The sequence below is a fragment of the Empidonax traillii genome, unplaced genomic scaffold (genome assembly GCF_003031625.1).
Source record: "Empidonax traillii isolate 1590-97213 ecotype Southwest subspecies unplaced genomic scaffold, ASM303162v1 scaffold758:size305278, whole genome shotgun sequence".
NCBI classification, from domain to species: Eukaryota; Metazoa; Chordata; class Aves; order Passeriformes; family Tyrannidae; genus Empidonax; species Empidonax traillii.
In genome coordinates this window covers 69,153-93,675 of record NW_020955951.1, presented here as the reverse complement: position 1 = coordinate 93,675, position 24,523 = coordinate 69,153, and the positions used below count along the sequence as shown (strand labels likewise).

Below are 24,523 nucleotides of genomic sequence, written 5' to 3'. Positions count from 1 at the left end.
TTTTTTTTTTGCTTTTGATATCAGCAACTCCTTAAATGTAAATGTTAGACTAGCTAATGGAGTCTCACTGTAACTCTTGAGTAATAAGTGAGGGGCTCAATAAAGGGAACACAGGTTTCTCCAAAGCCCTGTTGCAACCAAGTACTCCCTCCTTCTCCCTCAGCCTGAATACAGAGATTCATCAGCAGGGTTAACTCAACAAGGCTCTCAGTACATCTCTATTCCATTGGTGTTCTGAAGGATTTTGGTCTTTACTCACAGAAAATGTTACATGGGCTCTCTGTTCCCGAGTCTAATATTAATATTATGCTATCAATATTAAGCTATTCATATTAATATTATACTACTATTGGTCTGATACTAATATTATACTTGGGAGAAGGCTTTAAGGTAAGCTGATCATAAGCCTTTGTTTTACCTGCACAGCAAGCAGCAGGATTTAGACCAGCTTTGATGGGATGAAATTTCACCTCACATCTCTGCAGCTGAACTATGAGAAGCATGAGGACACAGCATTGAGAATCGGTTTTGAAGAGACCTGAACAGTGGGCAGATTGGAGGAAAAAACCCACAAAACTAACCCCTTTTTTAAGCCGCTGTTGACACTGCTACAGTATGTTTGTAACCCTAAGGCCTGAAAGAAGCGCTGCTGTGGTGTGTTTTGTGAGGTTTTTTCCTTAAGCACGGTAAGAGTTAAGAAAAGCAGACCTCTCTTGGCATTCTTGAGACCTCCCTTCTTTTGGCAGATAGTTTTTGAGGTCACTGTCCTTGACAAAGCAAAACTCAAGTATTCCTTCTGCGCCACATGAGTGTCCCTAGACACCGGACTCTGCGTGTTCCCACAGCTTTTTCAGCACGTAGCATACAGCCAAACAAGAACCAGGCTCAACCCCTGCAACGAGCTGCCCTTGTACTTTCTAACACCACTAAACACCAGCAGAACTACTACAAAAAAAGTAAAAGCAGGAGGACTCGGCAGCACCGGCCCCGTTCGCCCCGCCGGGAGGGTCCGTACCGCAAAGCCTGGCGGCCCCCGCCATCTAGTGGTGACAGCCAGCCCCAAGGCGCCCTTCCCATCCAACCGGGATACTAAAAGCCTCCAGGATTTCAGACTGCACTGTGAGCAACTCACCCGTTTAAGCAGCGACTCCACGGATAAAAGCTTTCCCCCACCCGTGCTGCCAATCCACGGTTCAGGAGAAAGGCGAAGACACCCTGGAAGCAGGGTCAAGGAAAAGCAAAATCGAGTCTGCCGTCAGTATGTCAATCTTTTGGAAAATCTAAAAACAAAGGCTGCAGCAAGTGCTATTGCTGGTCCTTAAATGTCGTAATTGTTAAATAACCCTTGTGATTTTGCACAGAGAAGCTGTGGATGTCCCATCCTTGGAAGTGTTCAGGGCCAGGTTGGATGGGGTTTGATCTAGTGGAAGGTGTCCCTGACCATGGCAGGATGGTTGGAACTAGGCGATCTTTAAGGTCCCTTCCAACCCAAACAATTCTGTGATTCTATGAAAAATGAGAAAGTCCGTAAAAGACCTGCAAATCAGAGCCACAAAGTAAAATTCACAGCTCCCTGACCTTGGCATGCCTCCTCTGCTGGTCGGGAGGAAGGGTGAGGATTTCCCCATTTGGCTGTAGTACCTGTGCCAGTTCAGGTTTGTGAATGTGACCCCAACCCAGTGACAACAGAGGTTGATCAGCATGGTTCTGTTCCCAGAAAGGCAAAAATCAACTTGTGCCAGGACCAGAAGTCACAGCAGACACAGTGCCACCCAGCCACAAACCCAGGAGGGTTTTAGGGGGCTATCAGCCTTGCAGAGAGCAATCCATGCTGCGCTGGTTAGCTCTTCTGTTGACTCCATAGTGCTGCCATGTCCAGCCATAGATCCATCTTGCCATTCCTTTTGCCTGAGGTCGAATCCAGCGTCACTACATGTCAACATTAGCCCTAGAGCAGATGCAGAGCCTTCTCACAGGCTCCATGAATCACTATCAAAAAGCCTCTGTTCCATCCAGCTTTCAGAGATAACACTTTGATTATAAACACCCACAGGGATAACAGAGATGATCAGAACATAAGAGCTTCTGGTTGACATGAAGAATACAGCTAATATACCTGTCTTAAAGCTTTAATATAAATCCCAGCATATTCACACTGCCAACTTCCAGTCTGATCCCACATAAAAAATGTTCATATAAGTACAACCCAAGCAAAACGTAACACTACCTGTGTTTTACAAAGATTGTGTATTTTAATTACGTAGAACGAAGGCCAGGGGAGAACCCCGAAGTGCACGTGGCGCCAAGGCTGGTACCAAGTCAAAACAGCTTTTGGTGGAACTTTGAGCAAAGCTGTATAATGGCATCCTTATTCATCCCACTTGGAACAGACCACAAAGTGGTTCCTTGGGATCAGCACCAAGTCAGAAAAGCAAGCATGTGTTTCACAAACATTTCACTCCAGCTGCCCAGCACTGATTGCTCCCACTTATATTAGCCCCCTCGCACAAAGCCAACTTTCTAAGGTGAAAAGACCCAAGTGCTCAAGTCACGTTAACATCACGACATTTTGCTGCACTCCATTATTAGCAAGTGAGAAGAGCAGGACAATAGCAAAACAGTTTTTTCTCTCAAGATTGAAGATATTGCATATTTTTCTTCAAAATCTTTTTAATGTCTTACAATTCAACAAAGGAACCCAGGATACAATTTATGCATTTTACTTAACAGAAGTAATCAGGGATGAAACATATTCTCGTTTCCTTTTCCTGTACATCTTCATTTTCAAAGTAAGAACTTTCTACTTTACCAACATACTTCTTTTAGAAAAACTATAAAGTCCACAACCCATTTTAGAAGTATGAAGAAAATCAGAGTGGGTGAGGTGGTTTTTGTTGAGTTTCTTTGTTTTGTTTTGTTTTAATTGTTAAAATGAAATTACAACTTTCAAGGATAAGGCAGAAAAACACCTTTACTAACAACTTCTCTAAAAGATATACACTAACCTACCCTTTAAAATGAAGTCATCTGCAGCTATTATACCAGCTAGAATGTGAATTTTGACAAGCCTTCTTTTGCAGTGTTTGATGCTCAAATAAGTGGTCTTATTCTGCAGACAAAATATCATTCAAAAAAAGTCAGAAAATCACTCAGGTCAAATATTCATATCAAGTTTGGTTACTTTATTTTTTATCTGTGCAGTCAGTTAAAAGAACAGTTAATGATGAAAACAGACAACCACAGAAGCTTTAGGTACAGTATTGTAACACTGAAGAAGCAAGTGACCACACTGAACACATTCTTTATGCTGGTCATTTCCAGACAAAACAAAAGGACATACACAGGTCTAGTTCAGTGTAAAACCTGATATTAAGCAGCACGGTGATCACAAACTGCAGCACTGTCACATACAACACAGGTAATTACTGCTTATTCAAAGTTACACAGCCCCTGCAACAATGGTGATATGACTATATTTAAAATAAAAACCCAAAATACATTCAAGAGAATGGCTGCAACAATAAGGCAATAGTTTTAAAAATAGATCCCACTAAACAAAACAAGACCAACTGTGTAACCTGTTGCCTTCATATGATTTCAGACTTGGATGGGTCAATTCAAAGTTAAGTGCTTACCCACCACTAACATTTCGGAAGTACATTGGTAAGAACACCCGAAGACATGAGTATATTGGACTGCCAGCAATCACAACCCAGGTCTTATCACAAGTGCACTCCCACACACAGAGCTTCACTTTTACAGGTTTGCATGAAGTGCCCTGTACAAAGATTTTATTACGGATTCCTTCAAGAAAAAATATGCATTGACAGAAGACATTAGCATTCCAAAAGTCTTCCAAACCACATTATATAATATATACCTTTGGCCTGCTACTAGTAAGATCATTAAAGTTATATACTAGGCAGACAGCATTATTGGCAGCTAACAATGTCACAACAACATTAAAAAAATAGCATCAGCTGTTTAAAAAAGAAGAGACTGAAAATAACTTCGGAGAGTGAAATGTACACCTACAGACAGCAAGGAAGGGAGAAGGAAGTTGTCTGGCTAAAGCAGATGAGCTACCCAGAGGTTCCACATCTATCTTATTGCATATTTGATCAGTGTCAAACCTACATGGATTTTTCCTTCATTATCTTGCTCCAGAATCTTGATTCTTGCACCTTCAGAGCTACCCTGAACTAGCTATGTATATGGATGTAACTTCACATTTCTTCACAGCTCCTAGACGCAGGGACTAAGCGATACTACAAACATCAGCCTTTTGCCATCTTCTGTGCACTAAAGTGGAGTGTCAATATCCTGTGTCAGTACAAAATAAGTATCTTTATTTGTAAGCCTATATTAGCAAAGCTCAATACAAAGATGCCAGTTTCATAAGAAAAATGGACCAGTACTTGGTTAGCACTGATAAACTGAAAGTCTCACCAGGTGACAAGACACTACAGACAGAAAAAAATTGTGACATTAAATTGCGTGAGGCAAACTGAAAGCAGCAGGAAATAGAATCTGATTGGTTTTGCTCAGTTTAAATAAACAGGAATTTTACTAATTAAACAAACAAACAAACCCACAAAAAAACAACCAACCATCATTAGACATTCTCTTGCTAGCACACAGGATAGAGAAGGCTATCAGTATTTCTACATGTGTTTACAGGATATGTGCATAGCCCTGTCTAATCATGCTTCAAAATGTAACCTTATGCTTATACATACACACCAGTAAATAAAACAATGCCTTTTAAGGTTCCAAAGGAAAATCAGGGCTGATGTTACATATTTTAATACTGAAACATCCAAATGATTTTAAATGAATGCCCTCATTAGCTTTTCAACACTATTCAAAGATGACAAATTAAAACATAGAGGCAATAAAAGAGTGCTCTTTTCCCAGACGTAGGCCTACTTGATCAAAAACCGAAATGCCACTGCATTGAGCCGTATAATTGAACCAAACCACAAGTTTGGAGGCCATAGGTTTAAACTTTTTAACAGTTGAAGATATAAGACAATTTTATAGTCCTGATTAAATTTTTATACACAAAACAATTATCCAAACACTACCACATAACCAAATTCTGAGAGAAAACTGAAGCTGTTCAAGACAAGATCTGTTGGTAGTTCTCTCTCATACACACATCAGAGGTGGTTCATGCATGTTCCTCCTCTTCCCAAAATCTCATGCATCAATCTTCAGAGTCGCTAGATAAACAGAAGTGGAGCTCTTCATTCTGAAGTGCAATGTCAAAATAGCTGTATAACTAATTCTCAGAGAAGACAGGAGCAACTGCTTATTACTGGTAAAAATCCTAAAGTCCTCCCACAAACACGAGGTACCAAATTCACTGCTGTAACGCTGTCAGAGTGTTACAGAGATGTCTACCAAACTGGTCAGGGTGCCACAATTGCTTCCAGGAAAAAAAGTGATGTCAGGTACCATACACCTGACTGTAAAGGTGTACAAGGTGAACTAGAGAAGTGCTTAGTATTGAAATACCAAAGATGACACTTCAGAATACTAAACAGCGAGTAGTACATGACCCAGACACCTTCCCATCTCCAACACTAGTTGGACTTGGGAGTAAAAGGTTCAGGAAAAACAAAGAAACCCACTGTTTAACCTGTAACCCTTCTTATGCCAAAACAGGTCTTGCCACCAGATTGCTTTCTTTGCCCCTCCTTGTTTTTTTTTATTTTTTAAAGGAGATAATAAAAACCTCCAAATCATGTGCATCTAATATTGATTTTTTGTATTTCATTTATACTTTTTATATATACAAGAACTTAACTAAAATCTTACTTTAGAATACGTTCTAAAGCAGGATATTCTTTCAACTGTTTTTTAAGTTCATGTGCATTCTCAAGGCTGAAAAAATATATATATTCATATACAGCTAAGGAAATAAAACTCGATTTCACTATATGTAGTTACAGTGCTGTAAAGAAAAAATAATTTAGAAACTATTTCAAGTCTGAAATGTTTACTATGTTCAGACTAATGCAAAGGCTAACTCTATAGTCCAGGACCTGTTTTTCATCTGTGTGCTGAGATAGGAGCTACAGAAGCTCAGCATTTTTCTGATGGAGATTTCTCTCCACCCCTCCATTCTTCCAGTATTCTATGACTTGCTGCTGAAGCCCTCCCTGAAGCTCTACTGGAGTAGCATCATACACTGGTAGCTCAGAAGTCAGGGTCCACAGGGTATTAATGTTACCTCTTAAGTCAGTTTTTCAGTAAGATCACACCACTGAACAGTGCAGAGGTGGTTAACCATTCATAGTTACTCGGGAGTCCAGTGGAGTACTTTAAGTCGAGTCTTCTGCGGGTGCCCTTCGCTGTCGAGCTGATTTCTGTCTACTTCTCTGAGGCGAGGGTGGAGTCTCCTGCTCAGCTTCAGTCTCTGAAGGCTCGTTGTCTCCCTGCTGGGACCCCGTATCACCTATCAATTCTCTCAGGAATTTGAATTTAGACAAAAACAACTGCCACACCACATACCACCCTGCAGGAGAAAGAAAAAAGGTACTGCTTAGTTACTTCATACAAATCGATAGTCATCTATCAGGCAAAGTATATCAGAAAAGGGAGAAAAAATTTGATCAGCTCCCATCCTCTAATTGCCAACCCCAAGAGCCCTCTCCAACACATCCACTCCCTTCTACAACCCTAGAAATACCAATTCAGCTTGATAAAGTTTATCGTCATCCAGAAGCAACATTTAAGCTTCAGGAAAGGACCTACTCATTCCGAATTGAACTGCCACAGCAAGTAGTAGGTGGATGATCACCATCACACAGACAAAGGTCTTAACCACCAGGAGAGAAGGAATTCCTGTGGCTATATCAAAACAAAGACTCGGGATTCATTACACAAGTACTGTAAAAATGAAGCATTGGAATTTCTACCCTCAGCAAACACTTCATTGTGAAAATCACACTTTAAAAGCTGCATTACATAATCACTATTAAGCACACTTGCTGAGATCTTCAAATTAATACCATGTTTTATAATAAATCCTCTTCTGAAATGCACAAGGTCTTCTTATGTTCACTAAAAGATCCCCCAAATTCAAGGAGTTCCCTCACCATGAACAAATCCCACTAAAGTAAAATTAACATTCTCTGGTACATTTGTGTTCTGCTCTACTGCTAAAATGTTCTAGGTTGCAAAATTACCCAACTAAAGAGCTGAGATTTCAGAATCTCTCTTCAAAATATTGAGATTTCAGAATCTCTCTTCAAAATATTTAAGATTCACCTCCTATCCTCTCACTTGTCTAAGTGTTCCTCTAACAGGCAGCCAAGGAACTTAAAAAAAAAACAGATATAAACTTATCTAAACCTAAACAAAAATTTTCATTTTAAAAGATCTCCCTTTTATCTATGTATTTAGGTCAAGAGAGTCTTATGCAGCTAAAAACTACTGATATCCCTTTGTCTCTAGATGACCAGTAAAGTTTCATCACCCACATAACAAATCAACTTCCCTGTGAAATACACAGTTAACTGGAGGAAAATTTAAACAGCTATTTGAAAACAAATGCTATACAACCATCATTTGCACCACCAAAACCCACCTGTCCTGCATAGAGCTATTGATTAATAGCCCCATTCTCTGTCCAGAAGGTCTTGTTAGCTATTCGAATCTATACTGCTGACCTATTCAAATATTAAGAGCCCTATTTTACCCACTCTCCCAAGTACACAGCTCTCATCAGAAACAGACTTCTGAGCACGGACATACTAGAAAAGGGGGAGAAAGACTAATAAGTGGCACTTATATAGCCACAGCACCACTATATCTACTCTTCTGTAACCAGAGCTTAGGACAAAATGAGATCCCACCCTTCCTTTTCTACCTGGAATACTTTTCACATCCTGCATTTTTTTGATTTCCATAATTTCTCTGCTGGTGCTAAAAGTTGGAAGAAAGCTTTTAAATTACAACCTTTTATGACCTAAATTAATTCCTAAAGCTTACACAAGTATTTCCTTTCCCATGAATACCTAAAACTTCAACTGACTCGTGACTAAACTGAATCTGAAAGTTGCTTCCACTGAAGGGTATTTCAGCTCTCTGAGACCTTCAATGCTTTGTGCATTCTGGAGACCTAAAATCAATCCATTCTTCTTATGCATACAAATATCTACGTCCTGAGGACCTCGCTGCCACTGTCCAAGCTCGCTTGGCCCCGGCAGATGAACCTCAGGATTAAAGGGTGGGCTCAGTTCCACACACACTGTGTCTCACCTAAAAAATCCAATGCACAGGCTGGAAGGTGTAAAGACCTTCCCCAGTTCTTCGTTTGCAAAGATTGGCCATTACAAACATCATTATGTTTGTATAAACATTATTATACAAATTTCCAAAAGCCACGCTTGATTCTAGTTCACACAGGAAAGAAATGCATAAAATACCCCAAGTAAATACAGGGCACTTGCAAGAAAGTGCAGAATATTACAAGCTGTTTAAAAATGCCTTCAATCCCCCAATTTGCTGACAGAGACAAAGTTTGAGACACTTGACTTAGAAGTGCATGAGAAGTACATTCTACTAAATCCACTTAAACACATGGTGGGGGGAAATCTCAGCCCCAATTTTTTTCTTGGGGTTGGACTTCTACTTGGCTGTTTAAAATCCTAACTAAAGCACCTACAGTGTGAATTATCATGAGACATATTACTTCCAGAGAACACCACAGGGAGGACAGGGTGGAGGGAGGAAGATGAGCCAAAAATATTCAGGGCATTCCCAGAAAAGTTATAGGACCCTTTACAGAAGCGTGACTTGAATATTTTTGGTGTCAATAAATACTTCTTAAAGGGAGGTATTTTAACTTAAGATAAATAAAGCAAACCACATGCTTTCTCTACCACTGCAAACAGGCTACTTAACACAGAGAATTACTACAGAGTGTGTGGTGAGAAATACTAAAGAACACTCAAAGTTCATTCACACTCTCAAGAAAAACAGCACTAAGCAGCACTAACATCAGACTAAACACAGTGTTTCTTCTGATGAGTTAGAGAGCACAATGGTCTAAATATCCAAAACACTGAGTACCATAAGCAGACTTTAAGTAATAAGCCAACAAGACTGGCTATAGTAGACAAACAACCAGACCAACGACAACAGGCAAGTGAACAAACCACAGCGTAGTAGATTGAAAAGAAAATTACAACAGGTTTAGCCAAAGGTAATAGTGGGAGGGCAACCTCGTAAGATCTCCCTGCTGTACCAGAGACACTTAGGTACAAAGCAATCAAAACGGAAAGATTTTTCTTTCACTTGCTCTCGTTACTGTATCAGCTTGGGCAGAAAGTTAAAAAAAAATAATCCCCAATAAACATGCTTGTCTGAATCAAGTTAAGACTGCCTCTTCAGCTGAGACTCCCTGTCTCCTCACTGTTACTAAACAAATAAGAATTTCCTTGGAAATAATCAGAGTACTAAAGAACAAGTTATTCTGGGTAAGAGAAAATCTCTCCAGCAACAATATCAACTAAATACATCATTAAACAAAACCACACACACAGAGACAAAGCCTGGAGACAGATTCACAGTACTGAGTTACCTCTGATTAAGAAAATGTGTTTTCTAAAAATTTCTCATCCTCTTAAGAACATTGCAAAATGTTAACACCCGGCACCATGCCATACCAAGGAACTGTAAGTTACATAACTGTGTATTTTAAAAAAGAAAATAATTGTAAAGTAATTCAAAATGCACACACAAAAAATGAAATACATTATATTTATAAATACATCAATAGCAAATGGAGGGACAAGGAAAACTTCCATTCTTTATTAGACATGGGGGGGAACATAATTACCAAAGATGAGGAAAAGGCTGAGGTACTTAACTTCTTTGCCTCAGTTTTCAACAATAAGACAGGTTGTCAGGACAACCAGCTTCCTGAGCTGGTAGACAGGGACCAGGAGCTGAATAGCCCCACTGTAGTCAGGGAGGATGCAGTTCCAGGCCGTGAGCACAAACCGCCTGTAGTCAGGTTTGTGCTTTGACTCCACTCACCTGCTGAGCCACTTGGATCCTCACAAGTCTATGGGACCAGATGGGATCCACCCTAGGGTGATGAGGGAGCTTGTGGAAGCCCTCACCAAGCCACTCTCCATCATTTATTACCAGTCCTGGTTCACCAGGGACATCCCAGATAACTGGAAGTTGAACATGACGCCCATCCATAAGGTGGGCTAGAAGCAGGATCCAGGAAATTACAGGCCTGTCAACCTGACTTCAGTGCCCACCAAGGTCATGGAGAAGATCACGTTGAGTGCAATCACATGGCACCTACAGGATGGACAAGGGATCAGACCCAGCCAGCACAGGTTTAAGAAGGGCAGGTCCTGTCTGACCAACCTGATCTCCTTTTATGATCAGGTGACCCACCAGGTGGATGAGGGAAAGGCTGTGGATGTGTCTATCTGGACTTCAGCAAAGCCTTTGACACTGTCTCCCATAATATACTCCTGGAAAGGCTGCAGCCCAAAGCTTGGACAGGGGCACTCTATGCTGGGTTAAGAACTGGCTAGAGGGCCGGGCCCAGAGAGTGCTGGTGAACGGGGCTGCATCCAGCTGGTGACCGGTCACCAGTGGTGTTCCCCAGGGATCAGTGCTGGGCCCAGTCCTGTTTAACATCTTTACTGATGATCTGGATGAGGAGATTGAGTCCATGATTAGCAAATTTGCAGATGACACCAAATTGGGGTGGATTGTTGGTCTGCTGGAGCGTAGGAGGGCTCTGCAGAGGAACCTGGACAGGCTGGATGGATGGGCCAAATCCAATGGTATGAGACATAACAAGACACTCCCTGCAGCACTACAGGCTGGGGACAGAGTGGCTGGAGAGCAGACAGGCAGAAAGGGACCTGGGAGTTTGGACTGACAGGAAGCTGAACATGAGCCAGCAGTGTGCCCAGGTGGCCAAGAAGGCCGATGGCACCCTGGCCTGTATCAAGAACAGTATGGCCAACAGGACCAGGGAAATGATTTTTCCATCCCTTGTATTCAGCACTGGTGAGGCCACACCTTGAGTATTGTGTCTAGTTCTGGGCCCCTCAGTTCAGGAAGGATATTGAGGTGCTGGAGCAGGTCCACAGAAGAGCAACCAGGCTGGTGACGGGACTCAAGAACAAGTCCTGTAAGGACCAGCTGAGGGAGCTGGGGTTGTTTAGCCTGCAGAGGAGGAGGCTCAGTGGAGACCTCATCACTCTCTACAACTCCCTGAAAGGAGGTTGTAGCCAAGAGGGAGCTGGTCTCTTCTCCCAGGCAACCAGCAGTAAGATAAGAGGGCACAGTCTTAAGCTGTGTCAGGGGAGGTTAAGGTTGGATATTAGGAAGAAGTTCTTCACACAAAGGGTGGCTGGACATTGGAATGGGCTGTTCAAGGAGATGGTAGAGTTACCATCGCTGGAGGTGTTTAATAAAAGACTGGATGTGGCACTCAGTGCCATGGTCTTGGATCATAGGTTGGACTCCATGATCTCAGAGGTCCTTCCCAATCTAGTTGACTCTGTGATTCTGTAAAATGGATATTTCTATGCATTCTTGTCTGTACATGGCTCAGTGTAGCTTTGTAGTTTTTCTGCTGCAGAGTTCTTTCTGGACAGGTAACCAGCACCATCAGTTTACAATTCAAACACTTCCACTTCAGGTAAGCTGCTCTCAAAGAAGTCCTACTGGTTTAGCTTCACCACACACAAAGTTATTTGATTAGAATCAGTCTTCCACTGCTTGCTTTATTTTTTTTTTTTTTGCCATTTGATTTACCTTTTCAAATCATCCTTGGCATGATTGAACCTGTGGAATCCAAACAGCACACCCACAGTATGTCTTCAGTAAGCAAGCAGTGATGACATGCAGACTATAATATATAATGTATCTACATTAGGTGGTGAGAGAAGTTGCCTCTCACACTTGTAAGCCAGATCAAATAGTACATCACTGCAGTGCAAAGCAGTGGCTCTAGCTCTTGCTCTTGCAGATACTTGAATCCAGAGCTGCAAAATCCAATCTACCACAAACAGTACTTTGCATTTACATAAAACAGCAGTTCTAAGCCTTGCAGAGTTTAGTACTCACTAAAAACTGGGAGCCACTGTCTCACTTAAAATGCCACAGCCAGGTGCTATCCAAAGTTTTTTAGCCACATCTGGCATTGCACCATCAGTATGTCAACCCCTCTCTTATAAATCACGATGCAACGTGTTTGTGAAGGTAGGACCATGAGTCAAAGTTTCTTTTACTGACTCATAAGCAGATGTATGTAACATCTTAAACAGATTTTATGATTTGACTAGGCTTCATTAAAACTACCCTTTCTGTTACTTCCCACACCAGCTCTTCCTTCTTTGTAAAGGGGAAAGAAAAATGGTGATCCAACTGCAGTGTTCCTCCCCCTCAAAGTGGTATGAGTCTCAGGTCCATCTATTTCATTCACCTTACACTGGCATGTACAAGCAACAGCTAACAGAGGGTTTTCTTTATTGGAGCACATTTTCCTCTTCCATTTGAATCAGGAAAAGCAAACAAAACAAAAATCCCAGGGCTAATATGGAGCGCTGGGGAAAAGCAACCTGATTTTTCTTATGTGAGACACAAACGAAACCAAGAAAGGAAGGATGGTGATCCAGTAAGAGCACACAACAGAGCCTGAATATCTGGCTTCTTGTTTTGACCCTGTTATGGAATTCCTGTGCAATCTAGTGAGATCATTTTTCCCCTGTATCCCTACCGATCTGAAAATAGGATCCTATTACTCCAGAGCATGAGAATTAATTTAGGACCAGGGTATCACCAAAGTGAATGCTGCCTATATTCAAATGCTGAAGTGTCCATCAGAGAAAATCCTAAGCAGCTACAACTGAAAAAAAAAAAAAAAAAAAAAAAAAAAAAAAAAAAAAAAAAAAAAAAAAAAAAGCACAGAGCTTTAGATGCTAACCTACACCTGGGAGAACAGGGTTCTGCTCTGAGCTCTGTGTCAAATGACTTATGTGACCATGGACAAGGTAATTCATCTACATCTTTAAAATGGTGGATAGTTTTGCTACGGAGAGCATCAGACTGAAGGAAGCACACTGTACTTTGACACCGGAATAACAGAAGACATCAGCTGACACAGCACTTGGATCTGCACAGCTCCTTAAACCTAGTCCCATTTAATGCAACACTCCACCACTTGTTGCTTCCTGACAGATCAAAAGGAAACTTGCTCTCTTCCAATCTCCCATTTATAACAGTTTCAAAACTCAACTTCAAACAAAAGGGTACTTTCTCTTTATTAGTGGCCTAATCAAGCATGACTTTCCTCATCTGTTGAGGTACTTCACATGAATCAGTCATTTAAGATAGTTACGAAACTGTTTAAACAAAGCATTAAAGAAAAGTTATTCAGGCAGAATTTAGGGCTCAAATCTTTTCCCATCTGCAACCAAATTCACACTTGTGAAAAGAACCACACATTCATTTCAGCACTTTGAGTTACGAGGTTTTTATTTTAAGGTTGTATCTCTCAAACCGCATCTCATTAGCCCCTCTTGCCAAATGAGATGAATGCTTCCATCTGAAGGCACTTCTGCAGTTTCACGTGGCTCCATGCACTACTACACTGGGATTATAAAACAAATACACAGAGGTAAGCAATAGCAGAGTTCACCTTGACTGGTATTTTATCTTATCCTATATCCTTGACTATGCATGAGTTCCTCCCATCAGCAGAGGAACATGGAATACATAAAGGCAACAATAAGATCACCAGAGACAGAAAACCAGAAAGACTGGGAATAAAAAAAGTGGAAGCAAGTTATCTTAGTTGGGACTTTTAAAAGAGCAACTGAAAATCTGCTATGTTTACAGCCCCTCAATGGTTTCTATGTCAGATGTGATCAGTTTACAAATAGAGACACTGCTAGCCGCAAGCCCTCCCTGCTTCCTAACTAATTCAGATTAACACTGAAAGTAGCAGTTGTAAGCATCCAGAAATATTTAAAAGAAATAAGGTCATTTATTAAAAGTACTTTTACAGCCATAAGTGCCTAATTCAGGCATAAACATTTGCTTTTCACATGGCTGAAGAACTAGTCAAAACAACTTCTGATAATTGGTGCTCTGAGTTTTGTCTTTTCATTTTAGAAAAAGTGAATTTTTTCCCCCATTATTTAAGTTTTGATAGCATTTATCACTTCATATCACTTATTATGGGCATCTGAAATCCACATGATACTAGGATGTCTCCTGGATATTTAAATTTATTGTTCTCTGCAAGCAATCACACCACAAGTCCTTTTATAAGCCACTCAAAATCCAAGTTTCATCTCTTTAGGCTCTTGACCCTCTAAGTCCTTTTCATAAGGTTGTTTCAACACTTCTCATCAGATGGCTGCAAAATATTTTTATAATCAGATCAAGCTTACTCAGGATTATATCCAGTCATTCCTATGTCAGATTTGTCCATTAACTTGTATGTCTGGCTGGCTGGCATTTACTCATATCCTGTCAGACACAGCATTTAGGTAGTTCTTTCTCCACCTTCTTACCTACAGGTCTCTATTCTTTACAGTCTGTTGGCCTTCCCAGGGACTGGGAAACTGCCTATCACTAGCAGAGATAAACAACTGAATTGAAAGTAGATTATATTCAGTTTTTTCTAGTAGTGGTCTTAATAATGTTTTCCTTGAATATTTTCCATGGCAAGAGAGCTAGAAGTGTATCCATATTAATTAATTAATATAAGCTGTACAATGGAAAAAGAATTACAAATAACGCAAATAATTATCAAATCCTATTGAGTCACTTTTAACAAGGTAATAGTTCAAATCCCTCCCCAAAATAAAAAAACAATGAACATGTCAGCTTCCTGTGTTCCATACTTTTGAAAACTAGGTGACTTGAAGCAATCATTTTATAAACTCTGACACTGTTGAAAGCAAAATACAATGAAGGATTCAACGCAAAGTATTCAGTGAATTTAAGATGAATGGACAATATGTAATTCCAAACTGCTAAGTATACACAAGCCACTTAAAAATAAAGCCATTTATTAATTACTTTTGTTCTCTTTAAGCAAGAAAGCACTAGGCAAATATTTATGTTAGTAGGCAAAGTTAGATGCCTAGAATTTCAATTCCATTTGTCACATACAGACAAAAGCAGAAAGGCCTGAAGAAAATTATCCTGGCTTCTGACTTTGAATAGCACGTTGCAAAATCCTACTAATCTTTCAACAAGACAGTAAGCAAAGATCTCCTGTGCACACTTTGAAAACACGAAAACCCTAGCAAGTATCAACCTTCATCTTCTAAAAGATGAAAAGTGGCCAGTCAACACCTAACGGGGGTAGAGAAACTTGAATAAATATCCACTTAGGTCACTGTTTAGTCTGTAACAATGGACACTACAGGCCATGCAGGAAAAGAGCATAAGACCAAGTCAAGTGCAGCCTTGAAGTTCTACTTATGTGTAATCTGACAAATTTCCTCTCCCAAGATTTAGTACCATTGCTTAAATTTGCTGACCTTTTTCCTGTGAACTTTGAATGAGAGAAGTTTCAGCATCCAAAATATTCTTCGTTAATGAACCTGCAATTTATTTCCCCACTGTAAAAGAAATCTTTTTGTTTTATGCCCGTTGCTTGATCATGTAACTTCATGGACTTCAACTGCTCTGCAATGGTGAAATTTCACAATCATTCCCACTTAACCTTTGACATGACACTCAGTGTTATAACCATCACCCTTCCTCCAGTCACCTACTTTCCAGGCTAGACAGATCTAACCTGTTAAGAGTTTCTTCATGCAGAAAACACTTCACAGTTCTCAACACAGAATCATAGAACTGTTTAGGAAACTCTGTCTTTCAAAAACAAAGTAGGATTTTATTTAACTTTAAAAAGAAAATACACCATTTGAGACACACACTCATGGAGGATTCCTATAGCAGTATAATAACATTTTCTATTTTATTTCAAGCTTCTAATGTTTGATTTTCCTGTATCCTTGCTACAAAGCATTAAACACATATTTTGGAGAAATGCTTGCAGTTACTTGAGCTGATCCTTTCTTTGGGATACCAACAGCTCAGTTCGAATCCATTATATTTCTCTACATAAATTAAGCACATCTACATTTCACACTTTCTATATGCATTACTTCATATATGTTAGTATTGGACTTCACTATCCAGTCTCTTGATACTGCAAAATCTTTTCACAATGCTTTGTCAACTTGACCACAATTAACCTTTTTTTTTTTTAAAGTATTACATGTCAGCTGACTCTTCACTTTTGCTCCCTTGGTTTTTTAGAAGCCACTTATAAACCCCCTGTGTTCGTAAATCTCACAAGCCTTTCACCACAGACTATGGCCTAGTTTGAGTTTGTTGGTTTGGGACTTTTTGAGAGCTCCAAGCTCAGCATATTGGTCGCACCACACACACACCGAACTGCTGATTTCTTCCAAGAACTCCAACAGACCTGCATGTTGTACCTCCCATTGAAATAACCCTTCTCTCTGCACATTAAAAAAAAACAAACACAAACCAACAAAAACAAACAAACAAACAAAACCAAAACAAAACAAAAAACTGGATCATAGAATCATGGGATCATCAAGGTCAGAAGAGATTCTTAAGATTATCCAGTCCAACTGGTCACCCAGCACTGCCACTGTAACCCACAAATCACTAAACCATCACCCAGCACCCGATCCAGATGCCTTTTAAACACCTCCACGGAAGGTGACTCGAGCATCTCCCTGGGCATCCGACTTCGATGACTGACCACTCTATCACTGAATAAAATTTTTCCTAGTATCTCATCTGATTCTCCCCTCTCAGCTTAAGGCCATTTTCTCTGGTCCTCTCACTGCAGGCACAGTAGAAGAGATGGGCTCCCACTTCACCACAACCTCCTTTCAGGTAGTTGTAGGGAGCGATCCTACATCCCTGAGCCTCCTCAATCCACAAAAGAAAAAAACCTCCTAAGCGCTGCTCTCAGTCCTTGCGAGCAAACAGAAGTCAGAAGCAGAGGGATGCCAGCTGGAAGTTTACTTCTTGCACTCACCGGCATTTCAGACCCACTCACGTACAAGCCGCACAGGGTGACCGCACAGGGGTCCGAGGGCAAGTGAAGCCGTCAGTTTCAGAGGAAACACCGAAATAACCCGAATTAAAGCTCTGGGAGCGTGTTAAAGACTCGGAACGGCTCGGGGACAAAGAGAAGAGGGCGCTGCGCAGCACACACGCTCCCCACGCCCCGGGGCACAGTCGCCCTTCCATTCCCCCCAGTCAATCCGGGCCAAGGGGAAGCGGCACAGACCGCGGACCCGGCGCGGGGGGTGCGAGGGCGGGCGCTGGGCATCAGCCTCGCCGGGAGCCCCCCCCGCCCCGAGCCCCCCGCTCACCGCACAGCATGAAGAGCAGCACGCAGGCGAGCGTGGCCACGATCACCAGCAGGGTCAGCCCGATGCTCTGCCACATGGCGCGGCCGGGGGCAGCCGAGAGGAGCCGGGCCGGGCCGGCGGCCGCGGCAGCCCCGCTCCTGCTTCTCCTGCTCCTCCTCCTCCTGCTGCTCCTCCCGACCCGGCGGGGCGGGGCAGGGCTGCGAGCGCCGAGCGATGGCGTATGGCGGCCCACGGGTCCTGCCGGGAGTTGTAGTTCTCCTGCCGACACAGCCGGGCCGAGTTGGAGAGCGACGCCCGCCAGCGGGGACTACAAGTCCCGGCGTGCCGTGCGGCGCGGTGAGGGGCGGTGGGGATGGCGGGGGGCGGTGAGGTCTGTGTGGGTCGGGGGGAGCGGCTGGTGCGGCAACACGGGGGGGCGGCCGCGGCTGAGGCCCTGAGCGGGGCAGAGCCCCCGGGGCAGACGAGTGCCTCTGCCGGGGCTTAGATCGGTGATTCCAGGCCAGGGTGGATGGGTCTCTGAGCGACCTGGTCTAGCGGCAGGTGTCCCTATCCATGGCAGGGAGGTTGCAACTGGGTGGCCTTTAAGGTCCCTCCCAACCCCAAGCCGTTCTGTGATTCCGTGATTTTGTGGTTCTGTGATTTAGATTTACGTATGGGGCAACCGGATCTCTTAATCCCCCTTCTTCCCTTCTGCCGTTCCTGCCCTTGCTTCCTCTCAGTGCGATCCATAAAGGGACAGCAGGAATATCCAGGCCTCAGCCAAGGCAGCGGTTCCACACCTGTGCCACCTTGGCGTGTTTCGAATTCCACGTGACTTTGGCTTTTGCCCTCTGTTGACGTCTGGTGCCACTTCAAAGCTGGCCGTCCCCACTTAAGGGAAATCTGAGGAAATAACGTCTCCAGGAACTGTGAGATAATCTTGATTGTGATATGGACTTTGCCTTTAGCGCTGGAATAAAGTTATAACTTTCCTTTGTGGTGTAAAAGATGCTGGTTAATGTTTCTAAAACTACTGAGAACGTGTGTAAATCACAGAGTACAGAGGCTTAAGTTCCTGTGAGATGCCACTATTGCAGTGAGACATCAGAGAAAGTCCAGTTCCCCTCTGTGTGTATTTTGTGCAGTATTAAAAAATCTCCCTTTTTAACTGAAGCTAAAAATTCTTGCTTTTCCTGCTCTCTGAGCATGCCACATGCCTTCTCCTTTGAAGATACCTGTAAACCAAAATGACCTGCGCATGCATACCCCATCCACATCCTTAAATTTGCTGTCACTTCACCAAATCAGAGTTCTCTCTTTCCGTTCCTATCCATCTTTCTCAAAATCACGAGCCCTGTTTAATACTCTGCCTAGAGTATTAAACAACCCTTTTGCAAGTATCATTTAATTTGAAACATTTTCTCTTATTTTTCCTCCTCCAACCATTTGGTGAACCCAATCTTTATTATTCTGTTTTTCCCAATATATGAAATAAAGCTTTTCTTTTCAGCCACTTGGAACACACTGTATCAATTGAAACATACACAGATCTCCATCTGAATGAAAAAACCCAAACATAATGTAAGGATTTTATTTCAGATTTTTCTTCAGGCCAGAGTTAAATTGTATGAGCAAATGCACATCCATCCTACTAGATGTCATTTCATTTGCCAACGTGCCAAAAGTTGTACAATACCAACGATGATGCGCTTGGGATAAGCAAGCTGCGATGTGGGTGTTGTTATTTTTCAAAACCCAGTGAAATCACACAAAAGAAAACAGGATTGCAGTTGGACACCTGAAGTTGTCTAATCACTGAATTTCAAATACAAGGTTATTTATACAAATCTAAGCTTGTCCTAGTGATCCTTAGATCACTAAGAATCTAAGCAGATCCTTAAGTGTGTATGTATAATGTAGAGTTACAGAATTGGATGTAGCTCATCCATTCCCTGAGGAGGATGGAAAAACTCACTCATGACATTATGGCCTCACACATGCTCACTGCACACTATCAATATTCTACATTTAACACTTTTTGCTATGATGCTCAACAGTGATCAAACTTCTCACATCTTCTCTCGGTGTGTACAACCACAGACACATTGAGATATGTTTTGGGGGTGGCGAGAAGAGGATGCTCAGGTCATCAAGCAGCAAAAGGACTATAGCACAAGACTGGTGAGCAGGCACTCAGAGGGCCTCTGCCCAGCCACAGGTTAGCTCAAAGCAGCGGGATTTGACATATAACCTCAAATCAGCAAGGTCCTGCTGTGCTGTGAATAAGGGAGCTAAAGACTCTTTAGCTCAGGGAAGAAGGGTGCAGATGCTGAGGGCACAAGCCTTATTTTCAGGGTGCAAGAGCTGATGCATCTAGACTAACCAGTTGTTTCACAGCAGCCAGTTAACTAATGTTTGTGTTTGCATAGCAAGACAAGGGGAGGGATGTTATTATCTCTCCTTCACCAGGGAGAGGACTGAGGCTGAAATACATGTTTGAAATATCAACTGTTTTTCGACTGCCCCTTCTGGCCTCTTTTTGAGCTGGCATATGGGGAAAATTCTCATTTCTCCCTTGTGTTTAGTCTTTGTCGCACGGTTTTCTGTGATGTCAGATACTGGTGTAAGTCTTCAGCACTTCAACAAATTTACACTCAGTTGACTAGAGGCAGGCAGCAGAAGGAAGAAAAAAATCATTGACCAGCTGTGGAAAAAAAATGTAAATGTCATAGAAATTATCTTATATAAGATGCGTATTCTAGTCCAGAAAAGGAATTTCAGCCACTTTAACAAGATTATTTTTTGTCCTCTTGTGGGCCCTTGCATCATTCATGGCCTCCTCTTTGTTTATCATCATCCGCACCGTGCACTGAGGAGTCTTGCCGAAGGCTATTATTGCAAATAAGGCTTATTAAAATGAAAATGCACAAGGAGAGCAAGTTAAAGTAATCCGGGCAGTTTTTGTTCTGATGTCCTAGTTTTTTAATCCTTCTCTTGGCACATACAGTATCTTTGAAGGTAGCTGGCAACCATGCCAACTACTGGAGCCAAAACAACGTATAGGAGCTTGACTGCCTATCATCTGTATCGCAGAAGCTATCCCAGGTAGTGATAGTTAATGCAGAAGGTGCAAACTGTGGAGCTTTCTGCTATTCAGAATGTACTCAGTGTCCTTCACACTCCTGACCTTCTTTTTGGCATTAACACACTTCTCTTTCCTGGGGCAGGAGTACAGAGAACAACTTTGTCCCACCCTTCTCCATCTGCGCTACAGCATTACGCATCCCACTGTGAACTCTTTGGTGTAGGTCTCAACACAGCAAGGCCATGTCCCCAAACTGGGGCCTCCATATGCTATCCTAACACTAAATACTACTGATGTAAGAAGAGAACAGCACATCTAACTATGGTCTTTTGTAACAACTCGCCTTTGGTATTTGCTTTGGAGCCATCAATCTTTTCCCAGCTCATGGCTGGCTTAAGTGAGCAACACAGACTATTTGTGTAAAGATGATAAGCATAAGAGTGATAAGAAAATTCCATCAAGCAACATAACTAAACTGTATCTGTGACTGCAGCCAGGGACTTTTCCTGGACACATTGCAGCCTTCCAGCTTTAACTAAGCCTTTAAAAATAAACGCCAGCAGTATTGGTTTGTGTCCGAGAGAGGGTGCTAAAGCAAAATATTTATTATAAAAACTACGAAGCTCCACAATCACTCCATTCAATGCTTCCTCTAGCATAAGTTTATTCTGACTTAGTTTTTATTTTATATGCTCACAGCTGACAAATAAATACAAACTTTACCTTTACAGACATGTTACACCAGCTGTAGTTTCAAAACAAAAAAATGAGATTTACAAAGAACTAACCATGCCAGAGAAAAACAAGAGAATAAATCCAAATTTTCACTTTAACCTGATTACTTCAATTTGAGTCCACACAGTTTTATTAGTGACAGTTTTTTAGCACTCCTTGAGAGTTGAAAAAAGTTAACGAAAAATTAACAAACAGTAACTGAAAGAGGGAAAATTTAGGTTAAATATATGGAAGAAATTCTTTACTGTGAAGGTGGTAAAGCATTGGAACAGGTTGCCTAGAACAGAATGCCTCATCCCTGGAAGTGTTCAGAGTCGGTGGAATTGGACCCTGAATCTGGTCAAACAGAAGGTGTTCCTACCCATAGCAGAGGGGTTGGAACTACATGATCGTTAAGGTCCCTTCCAATCCAAGCCATTCCATGATTCTTTAAAATTCTCTCCCACTGATCTTGACACTCCCCATGGTGCCACTAGCAGAATCAAGATCTTCAGGTACATAACCATTGTCATGTGCCAACCAAATTAGGAAAAGAATGGATAATATAAGAAAGATAACATCTTTCATCTGAGCTAGTCAGAGAAAGATGAGTCGGATAGAGGCTGCTGAGAGAAAAATTTAGTGAAATAGGCACATTCTGAGTTTAAATTCCAAATTTTGGAGGAGTTCGTGATCAAGAGCAGTGACTGGTAATAAATGCTGGATTTAACTTTTCTTTCCCAAACTAAAACTTTATCCTATAGATTGAATCTTAGCAGGAGCTGAGAGTTGCTGGTAATTGGCTGATCAATGGTACCTTGTTCACCTGTTACCTGCTGAGCTGCAAACCCAGTGGGACCTGGCATCTCTGAAGTCATTGCAGTTCAAAGTTGCTTTTCCTAAGACACAGAGATATTCAGAGTCTGACTGGACACAGCCTTGGACAATTGGCTATAGTGGGCCCTGCCTGAGCAGGTGAGTTGGACCAGATGATCTCTAGAGGTCCCTTCCCACCTCAACAGTCTGTGATTCTGTACATTAGGTGATTTGTGATAAGGTACAATCTACAACAACCCCTAGATAAGCAGGGCTCAAGCTAGCTCCCTGTGGTATTTCACTTTGAACAGTGGTTGTTGTGTAACAGAATTTCCCCAGAATGAAGAGCTGTTTTATTGGCCTCCACTTACTCTTCTGGTTTCCAGGGCATTTCAGATGGAACTAATCAAGTCTGTTTGTCCACATGTCAACCTATTTTTCTGCCTTTTGCCTCATGACAACACACTGTTCAATGACCACTCAAAACTAACATCCAGGGCAGAGGTCTGCTGTGCTCAATGCCTTGGATCCAACTAAATGCATGGCATCACTCTCCATACAAAACAGATGAATCCAAATCCTGCCACAGCCCTTAAATCTCAGCCCTTAAACCAAATTCAGGTCATTAGATAGGTGTTAAAAATACACATAATGCTGTTAAAGCTTCTTTTAGATGCCACCAGAATACTATTTGTTCTTTGTTGGTGACACTATTGTTTTGATAAAAAAATAGAGTTTTTACTATAGGAGGAAACTACAATAATTATTATTAATATACCGTGTCAGGAACAAGGAACTCAAGAAATTAGAAATGTTACATATTTATCAAACTTGAATATATGTTTCGTTACTGTTTCAGACAAAGAAAAAGAAGACTTTAAAAAAAATATTTATATTACTGTATTATTAGGTCTGCTTTTGGCTTGACACACGAACTCCAGCCTGTTTGGATTATAAAGAATTGGAACAAAAACTGTGAGGCCGAAGCATTCCAATGCACCAATTCACTACCACATTTCTCTGTCATTCAGCATCCAAACTGCTCTTTGCTCTATAGCACCTAGAGAATATTCTCTTTGACAAAGAGGATGGTTTTCTGCTCAGGGAACAATTTCTCTGGGGACAGAATGGATATCAAAAAGTATTTTTCCTCAATGTTTCAGGATGGTTTGTAGTAACGCATAAAGAATTAAATGAATAACCTATCAGAAAGGTGAAATCGGGTAAAGGATGCCAGGTCAGGCTCAGAATTGCAGTAGTTCAGTGTAGACTGATGCATTGGAATTTGGAAGCTTGAGCAAACAAGTCTGTAAAAGTGGGTTAGAAATTCCATAAGGACATGCTTTCACGTGAATCTCCTGGCAGTATCATTTCTGGGCAGGCAGGCAGCCCTGGGAAGATAGCCATTCTCACTGCCTTTGCTGGACCTCTGTGTCCAAGAGAAAGTGAAGGGTAAAGTAGGACACAGACAAAGAGCCTATCTGGAAAGAAGTTTCACAGTTCAGAACATCAGGGCTACATTTTGGACAAATATAGCATGTCTGTAGATTAAGTACATTTTAGTTGGTGAAGATGATACATTTCCTGCACCACACATGGTCCCGTTAACTTATTTCCACTGCTTGTGCCTCTGAAACGGGGAAAGACCGTTCTCTGAGCTCTGGTCAACAAAACTAGGCACAGAATTGAGAGGACAACAATGGAAGCACATGCATGAATAAGTCATTTTTTGAGAAGTTTTCATTTAGAAAATAAAATAAAAATGAAAAATTTTAATAAACTTTAAGAAATATTATTTTGATTTTACATGCCAAAGACTTCTTTATTGAAAGCAGGGATAAAGAAATAGTACATTTTCAGTAAGCTTTGATAGTTTAAATAAATCTTTTATTGGAGCTATAAGACTTGATTAGCACTTCGAAAAAAAATTGAGTTTGAAGGTGTGAAACTTTGTGCTTGTTCTACTAAGCACAAAGCCTCTTCCTTCCCTGACTCTTTTTCTGTTATGTATCAGTGGAAGAGTCATGACAGGGTCGGTAGCTCCTGTTCTGTGTGAGTTTTGCCTCCTCCCTAGCCAACCTAAATAAACATTTGGTTACCAATCCCTCCCTAATAGACAGATCAGATCTCTAGGGAGATGCCACAGGAAGAATCATAGATTCATTTAGATTGGGAAAGACCTCTGAGATCATCGAGTCCAACCACTTACCCTTAGGCGGGGAATCTCACTTTGTTGTAGTGTGTGGAGGATTCAGGGTTTCAGGTCAGAGAAGTTCAGGCGCAAACACGAGTGCTGGGCCACAGCCCAACCCCCTCTTTGAATGAAACAGGTTTGTGGCAGGACCACAGCAGCCAGCCAGCGCCCCTGTTTGCTCCCGAAGTGGCTGATCAATGAATTGAATCTCCCCAACAGGGAAGATTCCAACAAAGGCAAACGTTCACTACCTGCTGTGACATCTGGGTCGCTGGTGGAACAGCATCACTCAGCCTCTTC

General features: G+C 41.7%; 1 protein-coding gene across 1 annotated transcript; it reads right to left on the bottom strand.

Annotated features, from left to right (window-relative positions):
- Nucleotides 1–5,723: 5,723 nt before the first annotated feature.
- Nucleotides 5,724–17,600, bottom strand: SMIM13 (small integral membrane protein 13). Its single transcript, XM_027900951.1, has 2 exons — nt 17,436–17,600; nt 5,724–6,523 (listed from the first exon to the last, which is right to left on the bottom strand). Exons 1-2 carry the CDS (start codon nt 17,509–17,511, stop codon nt 6,330–6,332), a joined length of 270 nt encoding a protein of 89 aa, XP_027756752.1. The 5' UTR covers nt 17,512–17,600; the 3' UTR covers nt 5,724–6,329.
- Nucleotides 17,601–24,523: the final 6,923 nt, after the last annotated feature.